Source organism: Marmota flaviventris, chromosome 18 (genome assembly GCF_047511675.1).
Source record: "Marmota flaviventris isolate mMarFla1 chromosome 18, mMarFla1.hap1, whole genome shotgun sequence".
NCBI lineage: Eukaryota > Metazoa > Chordata > Mammalia > Rodentia > Sciuridae > Marmota > Marmota flaviventris.
This window is the reverse complement of record NC_092515.1, coordinates 19,301,616-19,325,900: the sequence shown is the minus strand read 5'-3', so window position 1 is coordinate 19,325,900 and position 24,285 is coordinate 19,301,616. Positions and strand designations below refer to the sequence as shown.

General features: G+C 41.0%; 1 protein-coding gene and 1 non-coding gene across 4 annotated transcripts in view; both read left to right on the top strand.

Moving 5' to 3' along the window:
- The first annotated feature begins 2,886 nt into the window (after nucleotides 1-2,886).
- The window catches only part of Gpatch1 (G-patch domain containing 1), a 44,694-nt gene continuing 23,295 nt past the window's right edge, over nucleotides 2,887-24,285 (top strand). For all 3 annotated transcript variants that reach the window (XM_027941505.2, XM_071604455.1, XM_027941506.2), the window contains exons 1-9: nucleotides 2,887-2,976; nucleotides 10,809-10,943; nucleotides 12,238-12,323; nucleotides 13,564-13,724; nucleotides 14,546-14,643; nucleotides 15,796-15,854; nucleotides 16,486-16,728; nucleotides 17,700-17,847; nucleotides 21,210-21,289. In XM_027941505.2, coding sequence (XP_027797306.1) covers nucleotides 2,904-2,976; nucleotides 10,809-10,943; nucleotides 12,238-12,323; nucleotides 13,564-13,724; nucleotides 14,546-14,643; nucleotides 15,796-15,854; nucleotides 16,486-16,728; nucleotides 17,700-17,847; nucleotides 21,210-21,289 — 1,083 coding nt within the window. In that variant the 5' untranslated portion in view covers nucleotides 2,887-2,903. The remainder of the gene's footprint in view (nucleotides 2,977-10,808; nucleotides 10,944-12,237; nucleotides 12,324-13,563; nucleotides 13,725-14,545; nucleotides 14,644-15,795; nucleotides 15,855-16,485; nucleotides 16,729-17,699; nucleotides 17,848-21,209; nucleotides 21,290-24,285) is intronic.
- Nucleotides 10,371-10,443, top strand: Trnaa-ugc (transfer RNA alanine (anticodon UGC)). Its single transcript has one exon. It is a non-coding gene; the product is annotated as a tRNA-Ala (tRNA).

The following is a 24,285-nucleotide window of genomic DNA, read 5'->3' as shown; positions in this document are numbered from 1 at the left end:
AGTTGCTGGGAGTGCAGGCATGTACCATTGCAGGCTAGGGATGTGGTTCAGTGGTTGAGCACCCCTGGGTTCAATTCCTGGTTCCAAAAATAAATACATAAATGAAAAGAATAAAAATGTATTTACTGATCACTCACTACATGCTAAGCAATGTTCTAAGTATTTGAGGATACAGCAAGGAAAAAAAAAAAAAAAAACCCTGCCCAAATCTATGCCCTCATGGAGCTTATGTTCATTCCAAAAGAGACAGACAATAAATACAATAACAAAGTCAATGAAATTACTTATTATGTTAGAAGGTGACAAATGCTGTGGGGAAATACAGAGTAAGGGGAAAGGGACTGCAGAAAATAGGGATTGCTTTTTCAATAGGGTCAGAGAGAGTTTCACTGAGAAAATAACCTTTGAACAGAGACCTGAAGGAGGTGAGGCAGTGAGTCATGTGATATGTAGGGGAAGAGCTTTCCTAGCAGAGGACACAAGTGAGTTGAAAGGCCTTGGTCTGTGAGTGTGCCAGGAGTGCTCAGAGAACAGTCACACTGCCTGAAAAGTTGTTCTGGAAGATGAATAGGAAGGGGACATTTTAACAACATCCCAGTGATTCTGAGTCAAGCACCCTATAACCCTCATGCTGAAATTCTGCCTTCTGGGTCAGGTTTTTACATCAGCCTCACCCCTCACTAGCTAGCTGAGCTTCATTTCTTTCTTCTGTGAAAGGGAGTTTGGGTTGGGATAATAGCACCCCATTTGACAGATGTTTACTTCTTTCTTTTTCGGGGGGGTGGGTACCAGGGATTGAACTCATGGGGTTTAACCATTGAGTCACATCCCTAACCCTTTTTATTTTTTATTTTTTTTTTTATTTTATTTATTTTTTTTTTTTAAAGAGAGAGTGAGAGAGAGAGAATTTTTTAATATTTATTTTTTAGTATTTGGCGGACACAACATCTTTGTTTGTATGTGGTGCTGAGGATCGAACCCGGGCCGCACGCATGCCAGGCGAGCGCGCTACCGCTTGAGCCACATCCCAGCCCCTTTATTTTTTATTTTGAGACAAGGTCTCATGAAGCTGCTTAGGGCCTGAGTTGCTGAAGCTAGCTTTGAACTTTTCTTTTTTAAAACTTTGATTTTTTTTTAACATTTATTTTTTTAGTTGTAGGTGGACACAATACCTTTGTTTTATTTTTATGTGGTGCCAGTGCCTCATACATGCCAGGCAAGCGCTGTACCTCTGAGCCACAACTCCAGGCCTGAACTTTTTTTTTTTTTAATTTTATTTGTTCTTTTTAGATATACATGACAGTAGAATGTGGTTTTCTTCAATATATATATTAAAGAAAATATATATATATATTTAGGTTGCAGTTAGACAAAAATACTTTTATTTATTTATTTTTATGTGGTGCTGAGGATCAAACCCAGCATCCCGCATGTGCTATGAAGTGCTCTACCGCTGAGCCACAACCCTAGCCCTAGAGTGTGTTTTGACAAACTATTACATATGTTGAATATAACTTATTCTAATTAGGATCTTATTCTTGTAGTTGTACATGATGCGGAGTTTCACTGGTGGCATATTCATATGTGAACATAGGAAAGTTATGTCCGATTCATCCTACTGTCTCTCCTATTCCCATTCCCCTTGGCTTTGAACTTTTCTTCCTCTGGCCTCAGCCTCCTGAGCCGCTGGGATTACAGGCCTTCGCCACTAGTTTTCTTTCTTTCTTATTCCTGTTTCCTTCTTTTTCCTTCTCCATACTCCTTTCTTTCTCTCTTTTTTCTTTTTCTTAATTTGCTGGTGTTGGCGATTGAGCCCAGGGTTTCAAGCATGCTAGTACATGCTCTATCACTGGGCTACATCCCTAGCCCTTACTCTTCTCTTTTGCTCTTTTTCTTTCATTATCTTTTTTTTCTTCTTCTTCATTTTTCTCTTTCAGCAAGTGTTGTCCCCAGCTGCCTACATGGGTACTTAGATTCCCAGGATGTATGAATCCTTCTAGAGATCTGGAGGGGTACTCCACTTCTGCAAATATAAATACAGTGATAAGGGGCTGAGGCTGTAGCTCAGTGGCAGAGCACTTGCCTAGCATGTGTGAGGCAGTGGGTTCGATCCTTTGCACCACATAAAAATGAAACAAATAAAATAAAGGCATGCTGTCCATTAAAAACAAACAGTGATAAATTCAGAATGTGTGTGTGTGTGTGTGTGTGTGTGTGTTTGTTCCCATCCACCTCCATTTGTTTTTGGTACTGGGGATTGAATCCAGGGTGCTTAAATGAGCCACATCCCTACTCTTTTTTATTTTTATTTTTTTTGAGACAGGGCCTCACTAAATTGCTGAGGCTAGCTTAGGACTCGAGATCCTCCTGCTTCAGCCTCCTCAGCCTCTGGGGTTACAGGGGAAGGCCACCAAGCCAGCCCCACCATACAGACTTCTGAATCTTGTATCTCCTCCCAACTCCAGCAGCAAGTGAAATCATAGAGGGGTGAGCGACACATCTGGAAGCACAGGAACTTTCCCGGATGTTGGCTGGGGTAGGACTGAGTAGGGCACTGATTGCTGGCAGGGAAGGGTAACTGGGGTGACTGACCGGAGTTGGGGGTGGGGACAGGTATGGGGTGTCACATTACCGAGAACCCGCCCTGTGGTTGGACACTTGAGTGGCTTCCATCTTCTTCTGGGCGTCTCCTCCTGATCGGCATGTCGCAGATTTAGGATGGCAGGCAATTCCTGCCTGGGTCCGCTTTGCATTGGATGGGCCTAAGCAGTGAGCGGCAGCGTGGGCTTTTTCCTATTAGTTTAGCCGAGAGCATCACTCCAATTCGCGGAGGAGGAAAAGCGAAAGGCTTTTGGCCCGCCTCGGCCCCCGTAGCGAGGGGGCGGGGCCCGGAAGAGAGCAGGATGGCGGCGCTGGACAGTGACAGCGAGGAGGACCTGGTCAGCTATGGGACGGGCCTGGAGCCTCTGGAAGAAGGTGCGGACCGAATTAGCAGAACCTAGAAAATAGGCTGGGGATCCAGGATTCGGGACCCCAAAATGCAGCTTGGTGCTGGGCCTTTGCTCACTCGCTGTGGGCACTGGGGACGCAGCGATTGGGGAGGCGTGCGCTGCGCTCTCGGGGTGCTCACGTTCTGGGGGGAACACCGACCCAGAGGGATGAGGGATACAAATCTGATGAAACAGCTCGTGTGAGAGCGGGGGGTGGGGTCGGCAGGCAGCCTCTTCTAAGAAGGGGACGTTTGCGCTCAGACTTGAAACCAAGGAAAAAACCAGCCCTGGGAAGATCTGGGGGCGTGGGGAGGGGGAGCATTTCAGGCAGATGGAACAGCAAATGCAAAGGCCCTGTTGGGGCAGCCAGTTTAGTCGATGGAGGGACAGGCAGGCTGGTGTGGGTGGAACAGACAGCACCAGGGAGAAACCGGCAGAAGGTGATGTCAGAGGTGCAGGCAGGGGCTGCATCTTGGTATGGTAAGGAGTTGGGAATTTATATTAAATTTAAGAGAGCCATTGGAGGGTTTTAAACAGGGAGGGATCTGTGTGCGTGTTTTGATACAGGGGATTGAACCCAGGGGCATTTTACCACTGAATTACATCCCCACCCTTTTTTATTTTTTGTTTTTTTGAGGGTCTCACTCAGTTGCTCAGGGCTTCACTAAGTTGTTGAGGCTGGCTTCAAACTTGGTTATCCTCCTGCCTCAGCCAACCCCAGTTACTGGGATTAACGGTACAGAGGCATTGTCTCCAGACCTTTTAAATGCTATTTCCCTGCTTCACTCTTTCTCACTCTCAACCAGATTGTTCTCTGAGTCAAAGGTGGAATAATATTAGAAATAGAGCCAGAGCCAGACCTAGGCCTGTGGGGGCACACCTATAATTCCAGCTGCTCTGCTTGGCTGGGGAGGCTGAGGCGGGAGGATCAGGAGTTCAAAACCATCCTCAGCAACAGGGGGGCACTGAGCCACTCAGTGAGACCCTGTCTCTAAATAAAATTCAAAATAAGGCTGGGATGTGACTCAGTGGCTGAGTGCCTCTGAGCTCAATCTCTGGTATTCCCCCCCACACACACCAAAAAAAAAAAAAGAGAGAGAGAGAGAGAGACAGGGTCTCTCTTAGCACCTTGCTGTTGTTGAGGCTGTTTTTTTTTTTTTTTTTAAGAGAGAGAGAGAAAGAGAGAATTTTAATATTTATTTTTTAGTTTTCGGCGGACACAACATCTTTGTTTGTATGTCGTGCTGAGGATCCAACCCGGGCCACACGCATGCCAGGCGAGCGCGCTACCACTTGAGCCACATCCCCAGCCCTGAGGCTGGTTTTGAACTCACAATTCTCCTGTCTCAGCCTCTGGAGCTGCTGGGATTACAGGTGTGCACCACTGCACCCAGCCCCAGTCCTTTTTTATATCTCATGAAGAGACAGAGTTTCACTGAGTTGCTTAGGGCCTTGCTAAGTTGCTAAGGCTGGTTTTGAACTTGAGATCCTCCTGCCTCAGCCTCCCTAGCCACTGTGATTACAGTGTGTGCCACCATGCCCAGTTTGCCCTCAGCTTATAGAAGGCAGAGAAAGGCTAGTTTTTTAATTGCTTCTTAATGTTTGAAGACAGCCTTTCTGTTTCCTTTAAGACATCTCTGTTCCACACTCAATATCTCCAGTTCTGTGATAAATTCAGTCTCACCACTATTTTCAGAGCTCTTCTCCAAATAGACCAGCCAGTGGGTAGAACAGGGCTATCACTGGTATTCCATCATTCTTGACTATTCTTCATTGGAGACTATTCTTTATTGGAGAGTGTCAAATCTAGTAAAGAATTGCTGGGTTTCTGTTCTCGTGACTAAAAGGCTCAGGGGTCACTCCAGTTAAACTGGGCTAACTGGGCTGCGCAAAATAACCACACAAGAGACACAAATACCTTTTTCTTTGGGGTCGCTGTGACGGCTCCTCTGACTTAAGGGTCCGCAGAAAGAGAGAGAGCGAGAGCACACACTGACCCTTTTTATTGAGGAGAAGCTATTCAAATGAGGCAAGGGGTCAGGTTTCTGGGGGCTGAGTCTATCTTCATGATGTCCACTGTCAGCAGGTTGACTGACTCCTGGGTAGGCCACACCCAAAGGCACAGTAAGAGAAGGGGACACACACAAGGCACTTCCATGGAAGATTCTACCCTAAACAGGGCAAGGGATTATATTACAAAGGAACAGGTGAGCATAGCTTCACCCATGGGGCTGTAGCAAGACACACCCAAGCACGAGACACCGACCCTCGAACCCAAGAAGGGTGGGGAAAGCTCTGCCACATTCCTGCGACTGAGCACCTCAGCACCCAGCCGGGGAATGTGACTCAGTCACATGTAAGGTTGGTCTCCCACAAAGAATAAAATCATAAATTTTTGCAAGTTCTAAAAAATGTGATATAGATGAGAAATATCCTGTACAAAACAACCAGAAAGCCTCAGGAGGCAGAATAGGGGTCCTGTAAAGACTGGTTAGAACTTAGCTATGCAAGAAGATGACAAGGGCTAAGCATGCATGTGTGAAGTTACTACAGCCATGTTAAGCATCTGTTCCCGTCATTTCTGTATTTCTGGTCTCACGGCTATTTCCTTGTCAAGTGACATCTTGTTACATCATCAACTATTTGACCTTTATTTTTCTATTTCTTCTCTTTCTCCTCTTTCAGTATTAGATCCAGGGTCTCTGCTACTGAGCTACATCCACAGCCCTTTTTATTTTTTATTTTGAGACAGGTTCTCTCTCTGTTGCCCAGACTAGCCTTTAACCTCTCAAGTATCTGGGATGATAGGCATTCATCACCACATCAAGCCCCATCCCTTTTATTCTATCTCACTATGTTGCCAGCCTCAAACTTGGGATCCTTCTGCCTCAGCCTCCCAAGTAGCCGGGATTATATGAGTGTTACCTACTGTGCCTGGCTCTAATTCTTGTTTTGATGATGGACAAAAAATTTGAAATGAAGCTTACTAATCATGCATTCGAAGTGGAAGGAAAGGATATGTAATTTGTAGATTTTTTTGGTCTGGTCTAGAAACATCCTTTAATTTCTTAGTATTAAATTTTTTTGAGGATTGATCATTGTTTTCCTGCTTCCTTTCTTTTTTCTTTTTTTCATGCTGGGGATTGAATCAAGGGCCTCCTGTATGCTAAGCACACATTCCACTGAGCTACATCCCATTCATTGTTTTCCAAACACTTTGAAGTTTAAATGCACTCTGACTATATTTTACAATATATAACACTATAACAATCACTTTTACTCTGCCTTTGAGGTTTTAGTGACAGGTTAGACAAACATTGATAGAGGAGGGACTCCACACCTTAATTAAAGTCACTGGTCCTGACTTTTGTTAAGAGTTAGCCAGGGAACTTAGTGATGGTGACCAACATGAAAGGAAATGGGCACTAGTACTTACCTATTCTTTCCCAAGATATTTTCACTTGGTTCCAGAATTAATTCTCATCTCCAACTCATTCTGTACCTCCTATATCTCCAAACACATTCTGTTTTCCTCCTTGATGCTGTGACTCTTATCCTTAAAACTACCTGTGACTTCCATCACCCACAGCACATACCATACACTCTACAGCATCATATTCAAGATCCTCCACACTGTCTGCCTTTCTGGTTCTGTCTTATACTTCTTCCCCCTTCTCTAGTCCAATTGGACTGCTTTCTCAAGATATCTAACAAGCTGCACCCACAGCTCAACATTGCCTTGTTATACCTCTTCGCTGATGGGTGTCAATGCTTCTGTTGGGAATCATATCTTTATCTGCAGCTTTCAAAATTCTGCTTATGTCAAGCATGGTGGTTCACACCTGTTATTCCAGCTATTCTGGAGACTGAGGCCAGAGGATCACAAGTTCCAGGTCAATCTGGGTACTTAGTGAGATCCTGTCTCAAAATAAAATTTAAAAAGGGCTCAGCATGTAGCTCAGTGGTAGAGTGTTTATGTAGCATGTGTAAGAGACCCTGGATTCAATCCCCAGTTCTGAAAAAAAAAAATTCTTTTCATTCCTAAGGGTGGCTGATATGGCCCTTCATGTTGTCAGAAACACAGAAACATGCAGGTCTCTTATGTTAGTCTCTGTGTTTAGTTTTCTACTCCATGGTCTAGAACCAAGATGCTTAATGAAAGGCCTCCAGTAAACTTCTGTCCAGGAATAAGTAAGGGATGGTGTGGGTGGTATCCCTGGCCTGGAGACAGAGTTAAAATATGGTTCAGCTTTGTGCTTATTAAGTGTGGACTCCAGGGCAGTAACTTAATCAGTATCCTTATCATTGTATAATAAATGAAATGATTTCTCATATCTGATATGGAAGGAATTCATTGTTATTATTAGCAGTAATATGACAGGGCGTAGCTAAAATGCCACCTCCCTTCTGGAGTTTTCCCATCTCTGTTTCTAGAAGTGGCGCCTTCTCAGGAGTCCTATGGCACCTAGTTGGCCACACTGGTTGACCCTCATCATTTGTTGCTACAGGTCCCACTTAGTTGTCTGCAGATTGTATCTTCCCTTCCAGATCAAGAACAGGAGAGCACAGCAAGAATAGTACCTAGGCCTGGAAGGACCCGCCCTTACCTTAGCCCAAGTATTCTTAGCTGGGATCAATTAGCAACGTCTGAGCTGGGTGCAGTAGCGCAAGCCTGTGATCCCAGCAGCTTGGGAGGCCGAGGCAGGAGGATTGTGAATTCAAAGCCAACTTCAGCAATTTAGTGAGGCTTTAGGAACTTAGTGAGACCCTGTTTCAAGGTAAAATACAAAAACCTCTAGAGCCAGGTGGCTCATGCCTGTAATCCCAGCAGCTCTGGAAGCTGAGGCAGGAGGATCACAAGTTCAAAGCCAGCCTCAGCAAAGGCAAGGTGCTAAGCAACTCAGTGAGACCCTGTCTCTAAATAAAATACAAAATAGGGCTGGGGATGTGGCTCAGTGGTCGAGTGCCCCAGAATTAAATCCCCAGTACCTGCTCCCCCCAAAAACCCCCAAATCAAAAAACAAACAAAAGTAGCTGGGGATGTGACTCAGTGATTAAGCATCCCTGGGTTCAATCCCTGGTATCATACAACAGCAGCAAAAAAATTAGCAATGTCTGTAGGCATGTTTTGGTTGTTACAGTTATTGGGGTTGGGGTAGGGGGAGCTGCTACTGGCATCTGGTGTTGTAGTCCAAGGATGCTGCTAAACATCCTAAAGTGCCCAGGATATCTCCCCACAATAATTATCATTTAGCACAAACTGTCAGTAGTGCTGATGTTGAGAAGTTCCAACTTAGCCAACAATCATGCCAGTTGCACATGTGGTAATGAAGTGTATACTGCATTTCTAAGAAATGATTGAGCATCTTGGATTAGGGGGCCCAAGCTGTAATGTGGTTCTTTAGAGTTAAAAAAAAAAAGAGAAGACATTGTAGCTGATATTAACTGAGCATCACTATGGTTAGACACTATGCTCATCTGTCTATATACTTAATCCTTATTATCATTTTACAAAGATGGGATCCATTGTTACCTTCATTTTATAGTCTTGGAGGCTGAGGTTTAGAGAGATTAAGTAATTTGCTCAAGACCATAATACTAACAAATAGTGGGATAGGGGGATTTGAACTCAGATCTCCTGATTTTCAAACCTGAGCTCCTGTTTGCCGTGCTGTAAGGTTATACTCCAGGAATGACCTGGACTTTCATAAGCCACAGATAAGATTTTAAGACTATGAAGCTGGAAGCTCCTTTATTTTTTGTCTTCTACTATTTGTTCCAAAAATAGGAGCAGCTGGGCTTGGTAGCACATACCTGTAGTCTCCAGTACTTAGGCTGAGGCAGAAGCACACGAGAGCCCATGAGTTCAAACCGGTCTGGGTAACATAGTAAGACCACATCTCAGAAAAAGAAAAAAGAAAAAGAAAAATGTGGGAACTAAAGTAGGAGCTGACTTAAGTATTATAGTTAACAGCGGTCCATGTGCTCCTCAACACATCTTATACATTGTATGTAATAATGATAATAATAGCAATAGCAACTAGTAATTTTAAAGTATTTATTGTATGCTACTTTTTTTTTTTTTTTTTTTTTTTTTGGTACTAGGGATTGAACTCAAGGGTGTTTAACTACTGAACTACATCCCCAGCCCTTTTTATGTTTTATTTTGAGACAGGGTCTCACTAAGTTGCTTACAGGCTCACTATTGCTAAGGCTGGTTTTGAACCTGCAATGGTCCTGCCTCAGCCTCCTGAGCTGCTGGATTACAGGTGTACACCACCATGCCTGGCATGTATGTGCTACTCTTCTTGCTGAGAACTTTATAGGCAAGCATTATTTAATTTGCACATTCTATGAAAGAGCTATTGCTATTAATGTCATTTCTCTTTTATAGATGAGGAGATTGAGGCACAGAGAGGCTAAATTAACTGAAGTTTAGCACCAGTAAAGGTGGAGTTGGCTTTAAAGTGCACAGTGCTGTGACTCTCAATCCCTTTCCCTTAATTAACCACTGAACCTATTTTCTGTTCTGTTTAAATAAATTCAGAATTCTGCAATTTTAATTAGAGTCAATAAAATTAGGCAGGAATTTTTGACATATACTTGAAACCATAAATCTAAGGAATTTTTAGCCTAGGCTAAAGTGTATTAAATGTCTTTTGCTTGAGTGAGGTAACAACCCAGCTCTTTTTGACAAAGTTGAGAAAGGAATGAGTTTAAAGAATAGTAACTCTGGAATAAAGAGATTCACAGAAATTAAGGGAACCCTAAGACTTGGGGAAAACAGAGCCAGCCATGATGGTGCACACCTGATCCCAGCTACTCAGCAGGAGGAAACAACTGAAGTATGAGAATCAAAATTTCAAGGCCAACCTCAACAAATAATGTGTCACTGCAGCATATTGCCTTCTTCATTGCCAGGAGGTTTCTCTTCCAGCTGTTTGAACCCTCCCTAATAATTTTTTTTGGTGTTGGGGATTGAACCCAGGGCCTTGTGCATGTGAGGCAAGCACTCTACCAATTGAGCTATATCCTCAGCCCATAATTTTTTTTGTAATGAAATTTAATAGGAAAAGCAGGGCATTTTTGATACAATATTTCTAAAATAAACTTGATAAAATATATTTTTTTGGACCCTATAAGCTAGTAAATTCTAGAAAGAGCAGCTTAATTTAAATAGTTATATTTGAAGTTTCAAGAATTAAAGATTGTTGTTTAAGAAATGACATTTTGGGCTGAGGTTGTGGCTTAGAGGTAGAGCAATTGCCTAGCAGGTGCAAGGCCCCAGGTTTGATTCTCAACACCATGTAAAAATAAATAAAATAAAGGTATTGTGTCCAATTACAACTAAAAAATTAATTAAAAAAAAATAAAAAGGGCTGGGGTTGTAGCTCAGTGGTAGAGCGCTTGCCTTGCATGCACGAGGCCCTGGGTTCGATCCTCAGTACCACATAAAAATAAATAAATAAAAATAAAGATATTGTGATCATCTACAACTAATATATATATATATAAAAATAGAAAGAAATGACATTTTCCCCAGAGGCTCTGGAGCTGAGGCAGGAGGATCACCAGTTCAAAGCCAGCCTCAGCAAAAGCAGGGCACTAAGCAACTCAGTGAGACCTTGTCTCTAAATAAAATTCAAAATAGGGCTGGGGATGGTGCTCAATGGTCTACTGCCCCTGAGTTCAATCCCTGGTACTTGAAAAAAAAAAAAAAAAGAAAGAAAGAAATGACATTTTATGACATTTTCCCTGAATTCTAACTCACCATTTTCTTCTTTTCATTCAAAACACATTTTTTTTTTTTCCCTTCAGGTGAAAGACCAAAGAAGCCAATTCCTCTTCAGGATCAGACTGTCAGAGATGAAAAAGGAAGGTATAAACGATTCCATGGAGCCTTTAGTGGAGGGTTCTCTGCCGGGTATTTCAACACTGTTGGCTCAAAAGAAGGTATGATCTTTCCACTCACAGCTATTCCATTGCTAAAGCAAATGACTGAAGTATCCTGATTTCCCTCTCCTGCCTTTTAAAGAAAAGTTCTTCTTTAAATATTTTGGTGTATACACTGTAGTCTTTTGTATTCTTCAAATGCTTGTTGACTTGCATGTTGTCTGTTGACTGCAACCTGAAGATGAAAGATTTATGTTGTTTTTTTAATTTTTTATTATAACTTTATAGTTATACATAGTAATTGGGTTAATCATGACAAACTCATACAAGTATGGAATTCGATTTCAATTTAGGATCTCCCCTTTTACCTACCCCTCTCCCTCCTGTGTTCCTTGAAAAGAGTTTTTTTCCACTTTGGAGAAAAATGGATACATTCTAACCAGATGATTAAATCATAATAATGACTTTGTTTCATACTGTGTCTGCCATGTACAAAGTACCCTCACCAGGATTCACTGAGTTAATCATTGATTGTCTCACCTCTCTCAGTGACTAAGGAGGACAGGTGTCATAGGTGTTTAATAGATGAGGCCATAGGGTCAGGGAGGTTAAGGAGTCAGCCTTGCTTTAGAACTATCTGGGGAATCACCAGTGGCTCTGCTAACACTAGGGACCTCAGCATGATTGGTTACTACTTGCTCTCACCCTAGAGAAAAAAAATCAATTGAAAATTTCACATTATATAGTATAAAACATTACATATTGTTTAAAATAATGTATGTGTGTTTTTTTGTTGTTATTTTGTTTTTGTTTTTCTTTTGAGTACTATGGATAAAACCTAGGGCCTTGCTCATACTGAACAGGTACTCTACTACTGAACTACACCCCCAACCCCATATTGTTTCTTTTCTTTTTTTGTGGTACTGGAATTTGAACCCAGGGGTGCTCTACCACTGAACCACATCCTCAGTTTTTTTTGTGTGTGTGTAGTGCTAGGGATGGACCTCAGTTCTTTTAAGTTTTTATTTTGAGACAGGGTCTTGCTAAGTTGCTGATGCTGGGATTACAGGTGTGGGCCACCATGCCTAGCAGAATTTTATTTCTTTTGTTTCTAATTCTTAAAGGGAGACCTCACTGTATTCACTAAGATTTGACAACAGGGGCTCTAAGGATTAATAAAAACTTTATTTGGGTTTGTTTGAGTAATTATGTCTATATAAGCAGTGTGATGGGCAGTAACTGAAAGTTTATAGTTATTGTGAGTTTCAAGTTTCTATATGTTACTTAATTATGTAGCTATAAACCAAAATATTATGTAGGATCATAAAAGTCTAAACTCTTTTTTTTCCCCCAGGATGGACACCCTCTACTTTCATATCTTCACGACAGAATAGAGCAGACAAATCTGTTCTTGGTCCTGAAGATTTTATGGATGAAGAGGTGGGTGCGCAAAACTTTTTAGTGCTGGTTCAGAGATGGGATGTGTGTGGTTGGTTGTCATACCATCCCTCTCTCCAGAAAGTTCAATGTCTGATTTCCTCTTTGTTTAAGGCTTTATCGGCTTAGTTCAGTTGTTTTACATGCCCATTCCTAAAGCTGTCCCTGGTAAGGAAAACAGGACCAAAATGACTGCCTTAGATAAGATAGGAACCCCTATTCATTAACTATGCCCTCCCCCACACTGGGCACACCACTCCTAAAGTGCTTGGTGGCCTGGACAACCTCAGAGCTCTAACAAGGAAAGAGGAAAGGGGCAATGGATGTTGGATAGGCAGCCACGGCATCTGCTCCAGAAAATGCAAAAGGACTCAAGGCCTGGCACATAGGCACTTAAAGTGCTTGCTGGCTGTGACGCTAAGTTTGCTCCTTCACATTGACCTTTGAAATATATATATATATATATATATATATATATATATTTATATATTACATAAAATACATAAAATTATATATAAATAATATATAATTACATATAAATATAAATTTATATATATAATTTTTTTTTTAAAAGGTACGACCTCTTTTTTTTTTTGGTACCAAGGATTGAACTCAGGGGCACTTGACTGCTGAACCACATCCCCATTTTTTGTATTTTATTTAGAGACAGGATCTCACTGAGTGCTTAGTGCCTCCCCCCCTTTTTTTTTAAAGAGAGAGAGAGAGAATTTTAATATTTATTTTTTAGTTTTCGGCGGACACAACATCTTTGTTTGTATGTGGTGCTGAGGATCGAACCTGGGCCGCACGCATGCCAGGCGAGCGCACTACCGCTTGAGCCACATCCCCAGCCCTAGTGCCTCCCTTTTTACTGAGGCTGGCTTTGAACTCACAATCCTCCGTCTCAGCCTCCCAAGTTGCTGGGATTACAGGTGTGTGCTACCGTGCCTGGCGACCTTTGAAATATTGTTGAAACAAACCTTGGCCCCTACTTCCTGTCTTTCCAGCTCGGTGGTGTCTGTGGCCCCACTGAGCAGCCATTTTTGAGCTCTGTCCTTGGCTACTAGCCTTTCATCATGTGAGGATGAGATTCAAAGTCAGTGTGAAGTCTGCTACTCTGCTGTTCTTGAGCTAAACTTGGTAGTTTTAAGAAGAAGTAAAGCTATGTGATATATCATATTTAACCATTTTCCAAATAATGTAATTCTGTTTCTTTCTTTCCTTTTTTTTTTTTTTTTTTAAGGATCTTAGTGAATTTGGGATAGCACCTAAAGCAATTGTTACCACAGATGATTTTGCTTCCAAAACCAAAGATAGAATACGAGAGAAGGCCAGACAGTTGGCAGCAGCTACAGCCCCTATTCCTGGAGCCACTCTTCTTGATGACCTCATAACGCCAGCAAAGTGAGGAGAATTTAATTCTGACTGTTCTGCTCTTGGCATCAGTGCTTTGCATATGTGTGATTATCTTAATTAGGTATAGTTTAGTTACAAACAAGAGAAATCTTCTTAGACTAGATGTCTAAGTGAAAATAGGTTTTAAGTAGGTGTGGTGGTGCACGTGCATAATCCCAGCTTCATGGGAAACTGAGGCAGGAAGATTGTAAGTTCAAGTTTTTTTTTTTTTAATATTTTTATTAGTTGTTAATGGTCCTTTATTTTATTTATTTATTTACATGCAGTGCTGAGAATCGAACCCAGTGCCTCACACGTACTAGGCAAGCACTCTGCCACCCCAGCCCAAGAATGCAAGTTTGAAGGCCGCCTAGGCAATTTAGGGAGACCCTGTCTCAAGGAAGAAAAAAAAAAAGAGCTGGGATGTAGCTTTCCTTTCCCCACCTCCCCCATAGGCCTTATGGGCTCTCCCCAGTCTGCATCATCTACCCCCTCTTTCGGTACACCTTGTTCTGCTTCTGGGCACGTGGCCTGATAGGGCAGCCACAGACATTTATGGTTTCCTAGGCCATTTGCTTGACAAAGACTATGTAGAGTTCCTGTGTGCCCATCCCAGGACCTGGGAGAGAGAACATCTGATTGACTTCCCCATTTGAGGCTTGCCCCCCAAACCTAGGCAGCTGTAGCTGGAGCAACAGGGCTGTGTTATTCTGATGGGAACCAGGGGGGAGCATAGATAAAACAGGGAGCTGGGCCAGAATTCAGATGTTGCTTATTTTTTACTGTTGCAAATGTAAAAAGAAGTTAATTTTCCATGATTGCTATCCTAGATTATCTGTTGGTTTTGAATTGCTAAGAAAAATGGGTTGGAAGGAAGGACAAGGAATTGGTCCTCGTGTAAAGAGAAGGCCACGCAGACAAAAACCAGGTATGTGTATTGGTTGTCCTTAATTCTGTAGCATGCTTTTTAATGGCTTTATGTTGTGGAAAAAAAAAAAAATTATGAGGCTGCGTGGTATACATGTTTTTGAAACTAGGGATTTTACACAGTGGTGCTTAACCATTAAGCCACTGAGCTACATCCCCAGCCCTTTTTATCTTTTATTTGAGAAAGCATTTTGCTAAGTTGCTTAGGGCCTCACTGAGTTGCTGAGGCTGACTTTGAATTAGTGATCGTCCTGCCTCAGCCTCCCGAGTCCCTGGGATTACAGGCATGTGCCACCATGCCTGCCTGCTTTTCATTCTTCATTTTATTTTATTTATTTTTGAAGTCCTGGGGATCAAACTCAGTGTCTCATGCATATGAGATAAGTGCTCTACCATTGAGCTACATCCCCGGCTCTTTTTTTTTTTTTTGGGTGTGGGGGGTGTACCGGGGATTGAACTCAGGGGCACTCAACCACTGAGCCACATCCCCAGCCCTATTTTACTTAGAGACAGGGACTCACTGAGTTCCTTAGTGCCTCACTGTTGCTGAGGCTGACTTTGAACTTGTGATTCTCTTGTCTCAGCTTCTGGAGCTACTGGGATTACAGGCGTGCACTACCACACCCAGCCCATCCCCAACCCTTTTAATTTTATTTCAAGATTGGCTGCCCAGGTTGGCAGGAGGCAATCCTCCTGCCTCAGCCTCCTAAGTAACTGAGATTATAGGTGCATGCTGCTGTGCCCAGCATGATATTCATGTAAAATTTAGCCTTTTTATGTGTAATGCACAATAGCTTCCTGAAGGATGGTAGTAGTCCACATTCCCACCAGCAGCGTGTGGAAGTTCCTGTTTCCTGTGTCACAGTTTATCATTATTTTCTAATTTTTCCCCTGTCCTCAGTACCCCCAGCTAGATTAAGTGAACTCTCCAAGGGTTGCAGCCATTTTCTTTGGTTCTCCCTGGTGCTGGTGCAGAGTGGTTATTCACTAAACACATGCATTACTGTCAGGGTACCTATTGGCTGCAGGTGTAGATCATAGTCCCCTTGTGATCTACTCTGATCCTAAAGTTCAGCCAAGTACCTGGGAAGAGTGTTAGTAAGTTGGGTTTTTTTAAGTTGCTCATGACTAATGCCTTTGAAATCTCTTACAGATCCTGGAGTAAAAATCTATGGCTGTGCATTACCCCCTGGAAGCTCTGAAGGTTCTGAGGTATGGTTTAGTAGAACCTGTTACTTTATGACTGTGAAATTTTAGGGGCAAGAAACAACTTTATAAATAAGTCACATCCCATTACCATGAAATACCCATACTCTAAAATTGTCCTGATTATGTCAGGTAATGTTTTCAGCAACACACCAGCACCATAGATGTCCCATGTCTGTTCAGATTCTTTTTAAAAAATTTTTTTTTTGTAGTTGCAGATGGACAGTGTGTCTTTATTTTGTTTGTTTATTTATTATTTTTTAGGTAGGAATGAGGATCAAACCCAGTGCCTCACACTTGCTAGGCAAGTGCACTGCCACTGAACCCCAGCTTCAGCCCCATGTTCAGATTCTTTTTTTGTGTGTGTGTGATGCTATAAACCAAGATCCTTATGCAAAGCAAGCACTCTACCAACTGAGCTATATCCCTGGCCTTCTGTGATCAGATTTTTAAAATGGAGTTGTTTGCCTTACTGTCATCTGCTCAGGGACATGATTTAGTCATTTGTATCAGCATAAATGAGAGTTTGGCAATTGTTCTGTTTGGAGTTAATCACTGCATTTTAATATAGTATTTCATGGGTTTATTTTGTGGCATGCAGTGACTCACATTATTTCCACTTTAAACATGGATATAGGAAGAAGATGATGACTACTTGCCTGATAATGTGACCTTTGCACCCAAAGACATCACACCTGTGGATTTTACACCTAAAGATAATGTACACGGACTGGCTTACAAGGGCCTGGATCCCCACCAAGCACTTTTTGGAACTTCAGGAGAACATTTTAATCTTTTCAGTGGAGGATCTGAGGGGACCAGCAATGTTCTTGGAGATGTTGGACTGAATAAAGGAAGAAAATTGGGAATTTCTGGCCAGGTAAAAGTGTTTGTGATTTTTAAAGGTGTAAACACTGACAAATGAGTTATTTTCCATGTTGCATCTGCCTCAACATCTGAAGACTTTGAAGTGGGTATGTTTTCCATGAAGATTTGCAATGCACACCTTCCTGGCTATAATAATGTTCTTGTATGTTGCTAGAGGTGAAGACAGCTTGCCCACCCTGGTGAGGCCAAGCAGAATACTAGTCTTACTGCTATAGTTTAGCAATAGTCTAACTGCATTTGGCTTATATCTAAATTTTATAAGCTCTTAACACTCTTTCTTAGTGCCACATGCCTTAAATCAGGAACCCAGAGATAATTTTATTTGGAGACTTGTTTTATAATTTTGGAAAGTTTGAGAACTTTTACTGATTGCCCATCTTCTTAAATTGATTTATAGTTTCTTTCTTAAAATGCACTTAGGAAATGGTTGCTTCATCATTTCAGTATTACCTTTACTTTTTGTGCATTTTCTGCCAATTCTTTTAACAAAAATGGACTTTTCGGAGGTTGTCTCTCACAAAGATTAAGAGTTTGTATGGTTGATATTAGAATAGCAATGGTCTTCAGACCCTGGTCACTAGCCCTGACCCTGGTCACTAGCACTGACCCAGGCCACAGTGATTAGGAGGTGAACATTTCTACCTTTCTTGTCTTAGTGGCCCTGTTTCTGTTCTGCTGCATTGCTTTGATGTGTTCACCATTCTTCTTCTCATGCTGGAACCTGACCCATGGCTGCTATGGGGGCTGGAGGACAGTTTCACACTGGTGATGTGGCATTTACTTCTGGTCATTGTTTTCCAAGAGACTTGAGGCTCTGTGAATCTGGCACTCCCATTTGCTTCTCTCTTGGTGATCCTAAAGTGCTAATGTAGTGTGCCCAGGCACATCCTTAAAGCAGTTAGTTTATCCTTTGATGCAGATATACCCTAAAACCTGCTCAGTTTGAACCCTTGTTTTCTGAAGGCTTTTGGTGTGGGTGCCCTAGAAGAGGAAGACGATGATATCTATGCCACAGAAACTCTATCCAAGTATGACACTGTTTTAAAGGATGAGGAGCCTGGAGATGGACTATATGGCTGGACAGCACCCAAGCAGTACAAAAGTCAGAAAGGTAATTCCATGACCCATAATCAATGGTAGGAACAAGTATGAAGATCTTGGAAACAAGAGATTGAAAGATCCGTACTAGTGTCGATCTCCATGGAGTAGGGGATTATTGGTCAATGATGCAGGATGAGAAATAGAGGGGAGAAGAGAGACCCACTGTGGCTTGTAAGAAAGAAGTAGTGTTTAGACAAGGCCAAGGCCAAAACAGGCAGTCAATTTGGGGCCTTTGGGTAGGAAGGAGAGGTCTGGGATCAGAGATGGAGTGAATGTATGGACAGGTGCACATGCTTGCTGGTCAGAGCTGGCAGTGGGTCAGGGGAAGAAGCTCTTGGAGCTCAAGGAACTGGGCAGGTGGTCAGAGTAAGCCAACTCAAGTGGCAGGTCAGAGAGCCAGGTGTGGGACCAGATGATAGGTATACCAATAGTCTGCAATAGGAAAGAGCTTGGTGCCCAGCCTGCTTCCCTGATTGAGCCCCTGTCACTTAAAGGGTTCTCACTGATGTCAGAGATGGACATCTTTCAACACAAGGTGAATCTCAAGTCAGAGTTTATGGTGATTCAGATCATATGATTAAATTAATATTTCAGTTTTCTTTCCAGAAATGGTACAAGAGGGTAAATAGTGCAGAATTAAGTATCAGTAGCGTGTAATTTAGAGTCAATCATACCCAAATTTGAATTCTAATTTTCCTTTTTAAAGTGAGGTTAAAGTCCATTCTGGAGGTTGTTGATTAGATGGCATAACTGGGTGTTTGACACACAGATCAGCAAACTGAATATATAGCACGTATTATTCCCTTGGTTACAGTAATAACAATAATCTAAGTAAGTCAAGAGGTGAGAGCTGAGATAAAACAATCTATTCAGACATGTTAGCTATAGTCAGATAAAGTTTGTTTTAACTCTTGTCAAATATATTTCAAGGGCTGGGGATGTAGCTCAGTGATTGGATACTTTCCTAGCATGTGTGAGGCCCTGGGTTTAATACCCAATACTTTAAACACACGCACACACCCCTCAAATATCTGACTTTTCATGATGATGTAATTTAAGTATTACAGAGGAATATATGAATATGAGCATCAGCTCTCAAGATGCTTTATATTTCTAGAAGAAGGAGAACTAGTGTAGGCAGTTTTTAAAGGTAGTTGGTACAATGACTGGAAACAAATTCTGGAGAGTCAGCCTGGATTCTAGTCTGGGCTCTCCCCATCTATCAGCTGCAGTCTTAACCTCTCTGCTTCAGCATCCTTGTCTGGAAGATGGGATGACTGTGAAATACCTAGATTATGGAGATGCTACTGTACATAAAGAGCTAAGAACAGGCTGGGCACTGAGCAAGGGCTTCGTAAGTGTGAGCAGCCACTATTGTCATTGCCATGTAAAGAACCCATGGTTTTACACAGGACGCCAAGGGTGTATATACCAACATTTGTAGGCATTACTTCAGGGTGGTAATTAGGCTACTTTTACTTATAGTTTCTGATTTTTCTACTCAGTTCATAAATTATTTTCATAACTTAAAAGATGATAACATATTAACACTAATATGTTATCATACTATATTATTATAATTACATTAAATATATAATTGCACATTAATTATTCATATTTTGTTACATAGTTATCAATATATTAATATTTTTAATATTTATGCTAATTATATTATTTTAAAATGTAGTATAGTAATTATTCAGCATACCTAGAAACTGGTAGGGAAATGAAATTGATCCTATTCTATATATTAATACCAATTGACTGTTAATCATATAAATTATAGCAATAATTAATATATGTAATTAAATTAATAATATCAATATGTAAATTCTATAGTAGTTAATGCTATATAATAACATACATATTTAAATCTGCCCTTTTTTTTGTGTGTGTGGATCTGGGGATCAAACCCAGGCCCTCACGCATACTAGGCAAGCCGTCTACCACTGAGTCACATCCTCAGCCCTTTAAATTTACTTTTTGAGTCAAACCTTTCACTTTTCTCTTATATAGCACCCCTCCCCAGGAAGGCTGGAGAGTGTCTCCTTTGAGCCCTGCAGCTTCCCCTGTGTGTCTCTGCTTTGGACCCTTTCCAATCCCCAGGGCCACAACATCTATAGTTTCTACTGTATGGTTTTTCACCAAGTAAATCTATCTTCATTTTACCCAAAAACCTCCATTATTGACTTTTAAATTGTTCATATTTTTTTCCACTATCAATAGGTCATAATATTCTTTTGGCTTTATCTTTATATACATTTGTTCAAAATTGTTAAGAATAAAACAATGAAAGTAAAATATTTGGGTTTTAAAAGAATACAAAATTCCAGGGATGTGAAATTTAATCCTAAATTGCCCTCTAGAATTTTAGGAACTTCTAGAAGCTAAGAGGAAAGTTCAACTAAATTGAAATGCAAAGTGATTTTGTGGAAAGGATAATTAATTACATGGTGGTGTCGTATTACTAGCTGCTCCAAACCTCAGCTCACCTGCACTGTGGGCTGGGCCTGCTTCTGAACACTTAGCTTGGGTAAATGTTTGAGATTGTCCTGTAGAAGGGACTTTTTGCTATAGAAAATGCAGTTTGTGTAAATACACTTTTGCCATAATCACTTTGTGCAGTGAGTCCTTGAGAATCAAAGGGCCTTTGTCAATGGGGTTGTCTCTATGACTAGTTGACAGTCCCTGCTCTGGGTCTGGAGGGCATTGGTCATTCAGTTTCTTCAGTTTGTGATCTTTATCTCCTGTTAGAATTTCATTTGTGAAACAGACAAAAGTACCTTTTAAATTGTGCTGGGGTAGATTACAAACTGACCTGATTATGTTGCCTTTTGTGCTGTATTTGGATTGTTGCTAAGGAAATTGGGGTAGCCTCCCTGTGGTTTTTTACCTAGTTTTAGAGATGACTCTCACAGTTAAGATTTTTATTTTGGGGGCTGGGGTTTTACAGTGGTAGAGCACTTGCCTAGCATGTGTGAGGCACTGGGTTCCAGTCTCAGCACCACATATAAATAAATAAAATTTAAAAAAGATTTCTATTTTTACCCATATTTGTCCCTTTGATAGTTTTACTTGAGGTTTTTACCTCATAGAGTTATCTGTAGGCTCAGGATCCAAGGCCCTTTGTTTTGGGAGGTCATATCCTCATGTCTGGGCAATTAATCAGCTGAGGGCGGTACAGGCTGGGTCACCAGTCACTGTGTCAACAGAGGTGTGAGGGCTTTCCATGCCATTAGGTTTTCTCCTTACTGCTACCTTAAAGTGATAACACCTATGACATGTATGATTTATATTCTTGTAGATAAGCTCATGTCTTTGTGTCAATTTAATTGCCTATACTTCTAGAATTAATCAATGCCATTTTTGTAGAATCAGAGAAAGATCTTCGATACATTGGCAAAATTTTGGATGGATTTTCCTTGGCTTCTAAATCTTTATCGTCTAAGAAAGTAAGAACAACTTTTTATTTAAAAATTTCTTTACTGGTTTGGTGCTTAAAATATTTGTTACTGAGTAATCTGAGTTATGATATTCATTGAAAAGATAAAGCAATTTTAGATTAAAAAGATAATAGTCTAAGTTACTAACAGTTGTCCAGAAAAACATATTCTGCTTTATAAAGGTCAATCAGTAGTAATGTTGTGTTCAAAATATCCAGTTGCTAATCTTTTAAAATATTGGACACATGTAAGCTGCTATCATTACCAGAAATGTCAAATAACATTAAGGGAGAATGTAAGGTTTTTACGTGTATGGAAAGGGAGCCTAATTTTAAAATGAATTACTCATTCAAGGATAAACAGGACTGTTTTTTGGATGTGACTCAATAATAGAGTATGTACATGCATGAGACTTTGGGTTCTAAATAAGTGCATACAGATCGGATCAAATCCTGGCCTCAAGTAACTCCTATCCAAAGAGGAAAATTCCATAGACCAGTCCAGTGTGCACCTGGGACTGAGCGCCACAGCCAGAAAGGGGCCAGGGCTTCACCTGCTAGAATTCAGAGGTAACTCAGTTCCTACTTTCTGGAAGCTCCAAAATCTAGAAAATAGCTGGGTATTGTGATGCAAACAATCATAGCTGCATGGGATGCTAAGGCAGGAGGAGCACAAGTTCAAGACCAGCCTAGGCTACTTAGCATGATCTGTCTTAAACTAAAATTTAAAAAAGTACTGGGGATGTAGCTCAGTGGTAGAGTACTTACCTTGCAAGTGGGTTCAATCCTTAGAACAAATAATAAAATAAAATAAAATTTAAAAAAAACCCCACAAATCTAGAAGATGACCTAAAGATCTGTTAATATGTGTTTATTATATCAAGAGTGGGATACCATTTAATGCAGTTATTTAAAAATATCTAATATGACCAGAAGACCTCTAGAACTGATAAAAGAATTCAGCAAAGTAGCAAGATACAAGATATCATCATTCATAAATCCATAGCTTTCCTATCTTCCAATAGTGATTCTGCTGAGAAAGAAATTATGAAAACTATCCCATTCACAATAAACTAAAAAAAAATAAAATAAAATATTTTGGCTTTAATTTAATCAAGGAGGTTAAAAATATCTACAATGAAAATTATAGAACTCTGAAGAAAGAAATTGAAGAAGATCTTAGAAGACGGAAAGACCTCTCATGTTCTTGGTTAGGCAGAATTAATATTGCCAAAATGGCAATTTGACCAAAAGCACTATACAGATTCAGTGCATTTCCCATAAAAATACCAATGACATTCTTCACAGAATTAGAAAAAAAAAAAATCCTTACATTTATTTGGAAGAATAAGAGACCCAGAATAGCCAAAACCATCTTGAGCAAGAAGAGGGATGCAGGAGGCATCACAATGATCTCAAATTATACTACAAGCTGTAGTAACAAAAACAGCATGATATTGGAATCAAAATAGACATAGAGACATAGAGAAGGGCTGGGAATGTGGCTCAAGCGGTAGCGCGCTCGCCTGGCATGCGTGCCGTCCGGGTTCGATCCTCAGCACCACATACAAAGATGTTGTGCCTGCCGATAACTAAAAAATAAATATTAAAAAAAAAATTCTCTCTCTCTACCTCTCTCTCTCTTTAAGAAAAAAAAAAAGAGACATAGAGAATAGAATAGAAGACAGAGACAAACCCACATGGATACAATCATCTGATATTTGACAAAGGTACCAAAAATATATGTTGGAGAAAAGATAGCCTTTTTAACAAATGGTGCTGGGAAAACTGGTAGCCATATGTAGAAGAATGAAACTAGATTCCCATCTCTCACCCTGTACTGCCGCAGTCTGGCTGGGCCCAAATAACCGAGCAGCCACAAAGCCTTGTAGGTTTAAACAGCAACTATTTATTCCCCAACTCTCACCGGCACTCTACACACACTTTCCCGGGAACACACTCCCTCCACAGGGCTCTGCGAGCCAATTCTCCCAACCTGGGAGAACTCCAAAGTAGCGGGTGCCCCCGAGGCAGCAGGATCCGCCTTAATCCCAGCAGGATCCGCCCTAATCCCAGAGCCGCCCTATTCCTGGAGCAGGGTCACCTTTCAACCATTCCCTCTAGCAAAATGCCAGGCGTCATTCCGACTAAACTGTGGCTCTCAACACTGTACAAAAATTAAATGAAAGTGGATCAAAGACTTAGAAATTAGACAAGAAATTTTGCACCTTCTAGAAGAAAACATAGGCTCAACACTCCAATATATTGGTATAGGCACCAACTTCCTTAACAAGACCCCTGAAGCTCAAGAAATAAAACCAAGAAACAATAATGGCATGCCAATCAAATTAAAATGCTTCTGACCAGCAAAGGGAATGATTAAGAACATGAAGAGAGAGCCTATAGAATGGGAGAGAAATTTTTGCCAGCTACTCCTCTTACAGGGCATTAATATCTGAATATATAGAGAACTAAAACAATAACAACAAAACCTCCCAAACCACCAAAAATACAAATTACCCAATTAATAAGTGGGCAAAAGAAATAAATAGACATTTCTCAAAAGAAATAGCTAGGTGTGGTAGTGCATGCATCTAATTCCAGTGTTTTGGGAGGCCGAGGCAGGAGGATTGCAAGATCAAGGCCAGCTTCAACAATTTAGTGGGATCCTAAGCAATTCAGTGAGATTCTGTCTCAAAAAGAAAAAAAGAATTGGGGATATGGCTATGGTTCAGTGGTTAAGCACCTCTGGGCTCAATTCCTGGTACCAAAAACTACCATTTGCTGGTAAATGGATAGAAATGGAAAACACTGCTAAGTGAAATAAGCCAGACCCAGAAAATTAAGGGTTGAATGTGGAAGTTAGAACAAAATAAGTGCAAAAAGCCAGGGATGGGGTGCTGGTAGGGTGGTGGTGTTGGATACCATAAAGATAATAAGGAAGATCAGTAGAGTAGAAGAAGGTGATTGAGATGGGCTGTGGCAATATTAAAAAAAAAAAAAAAA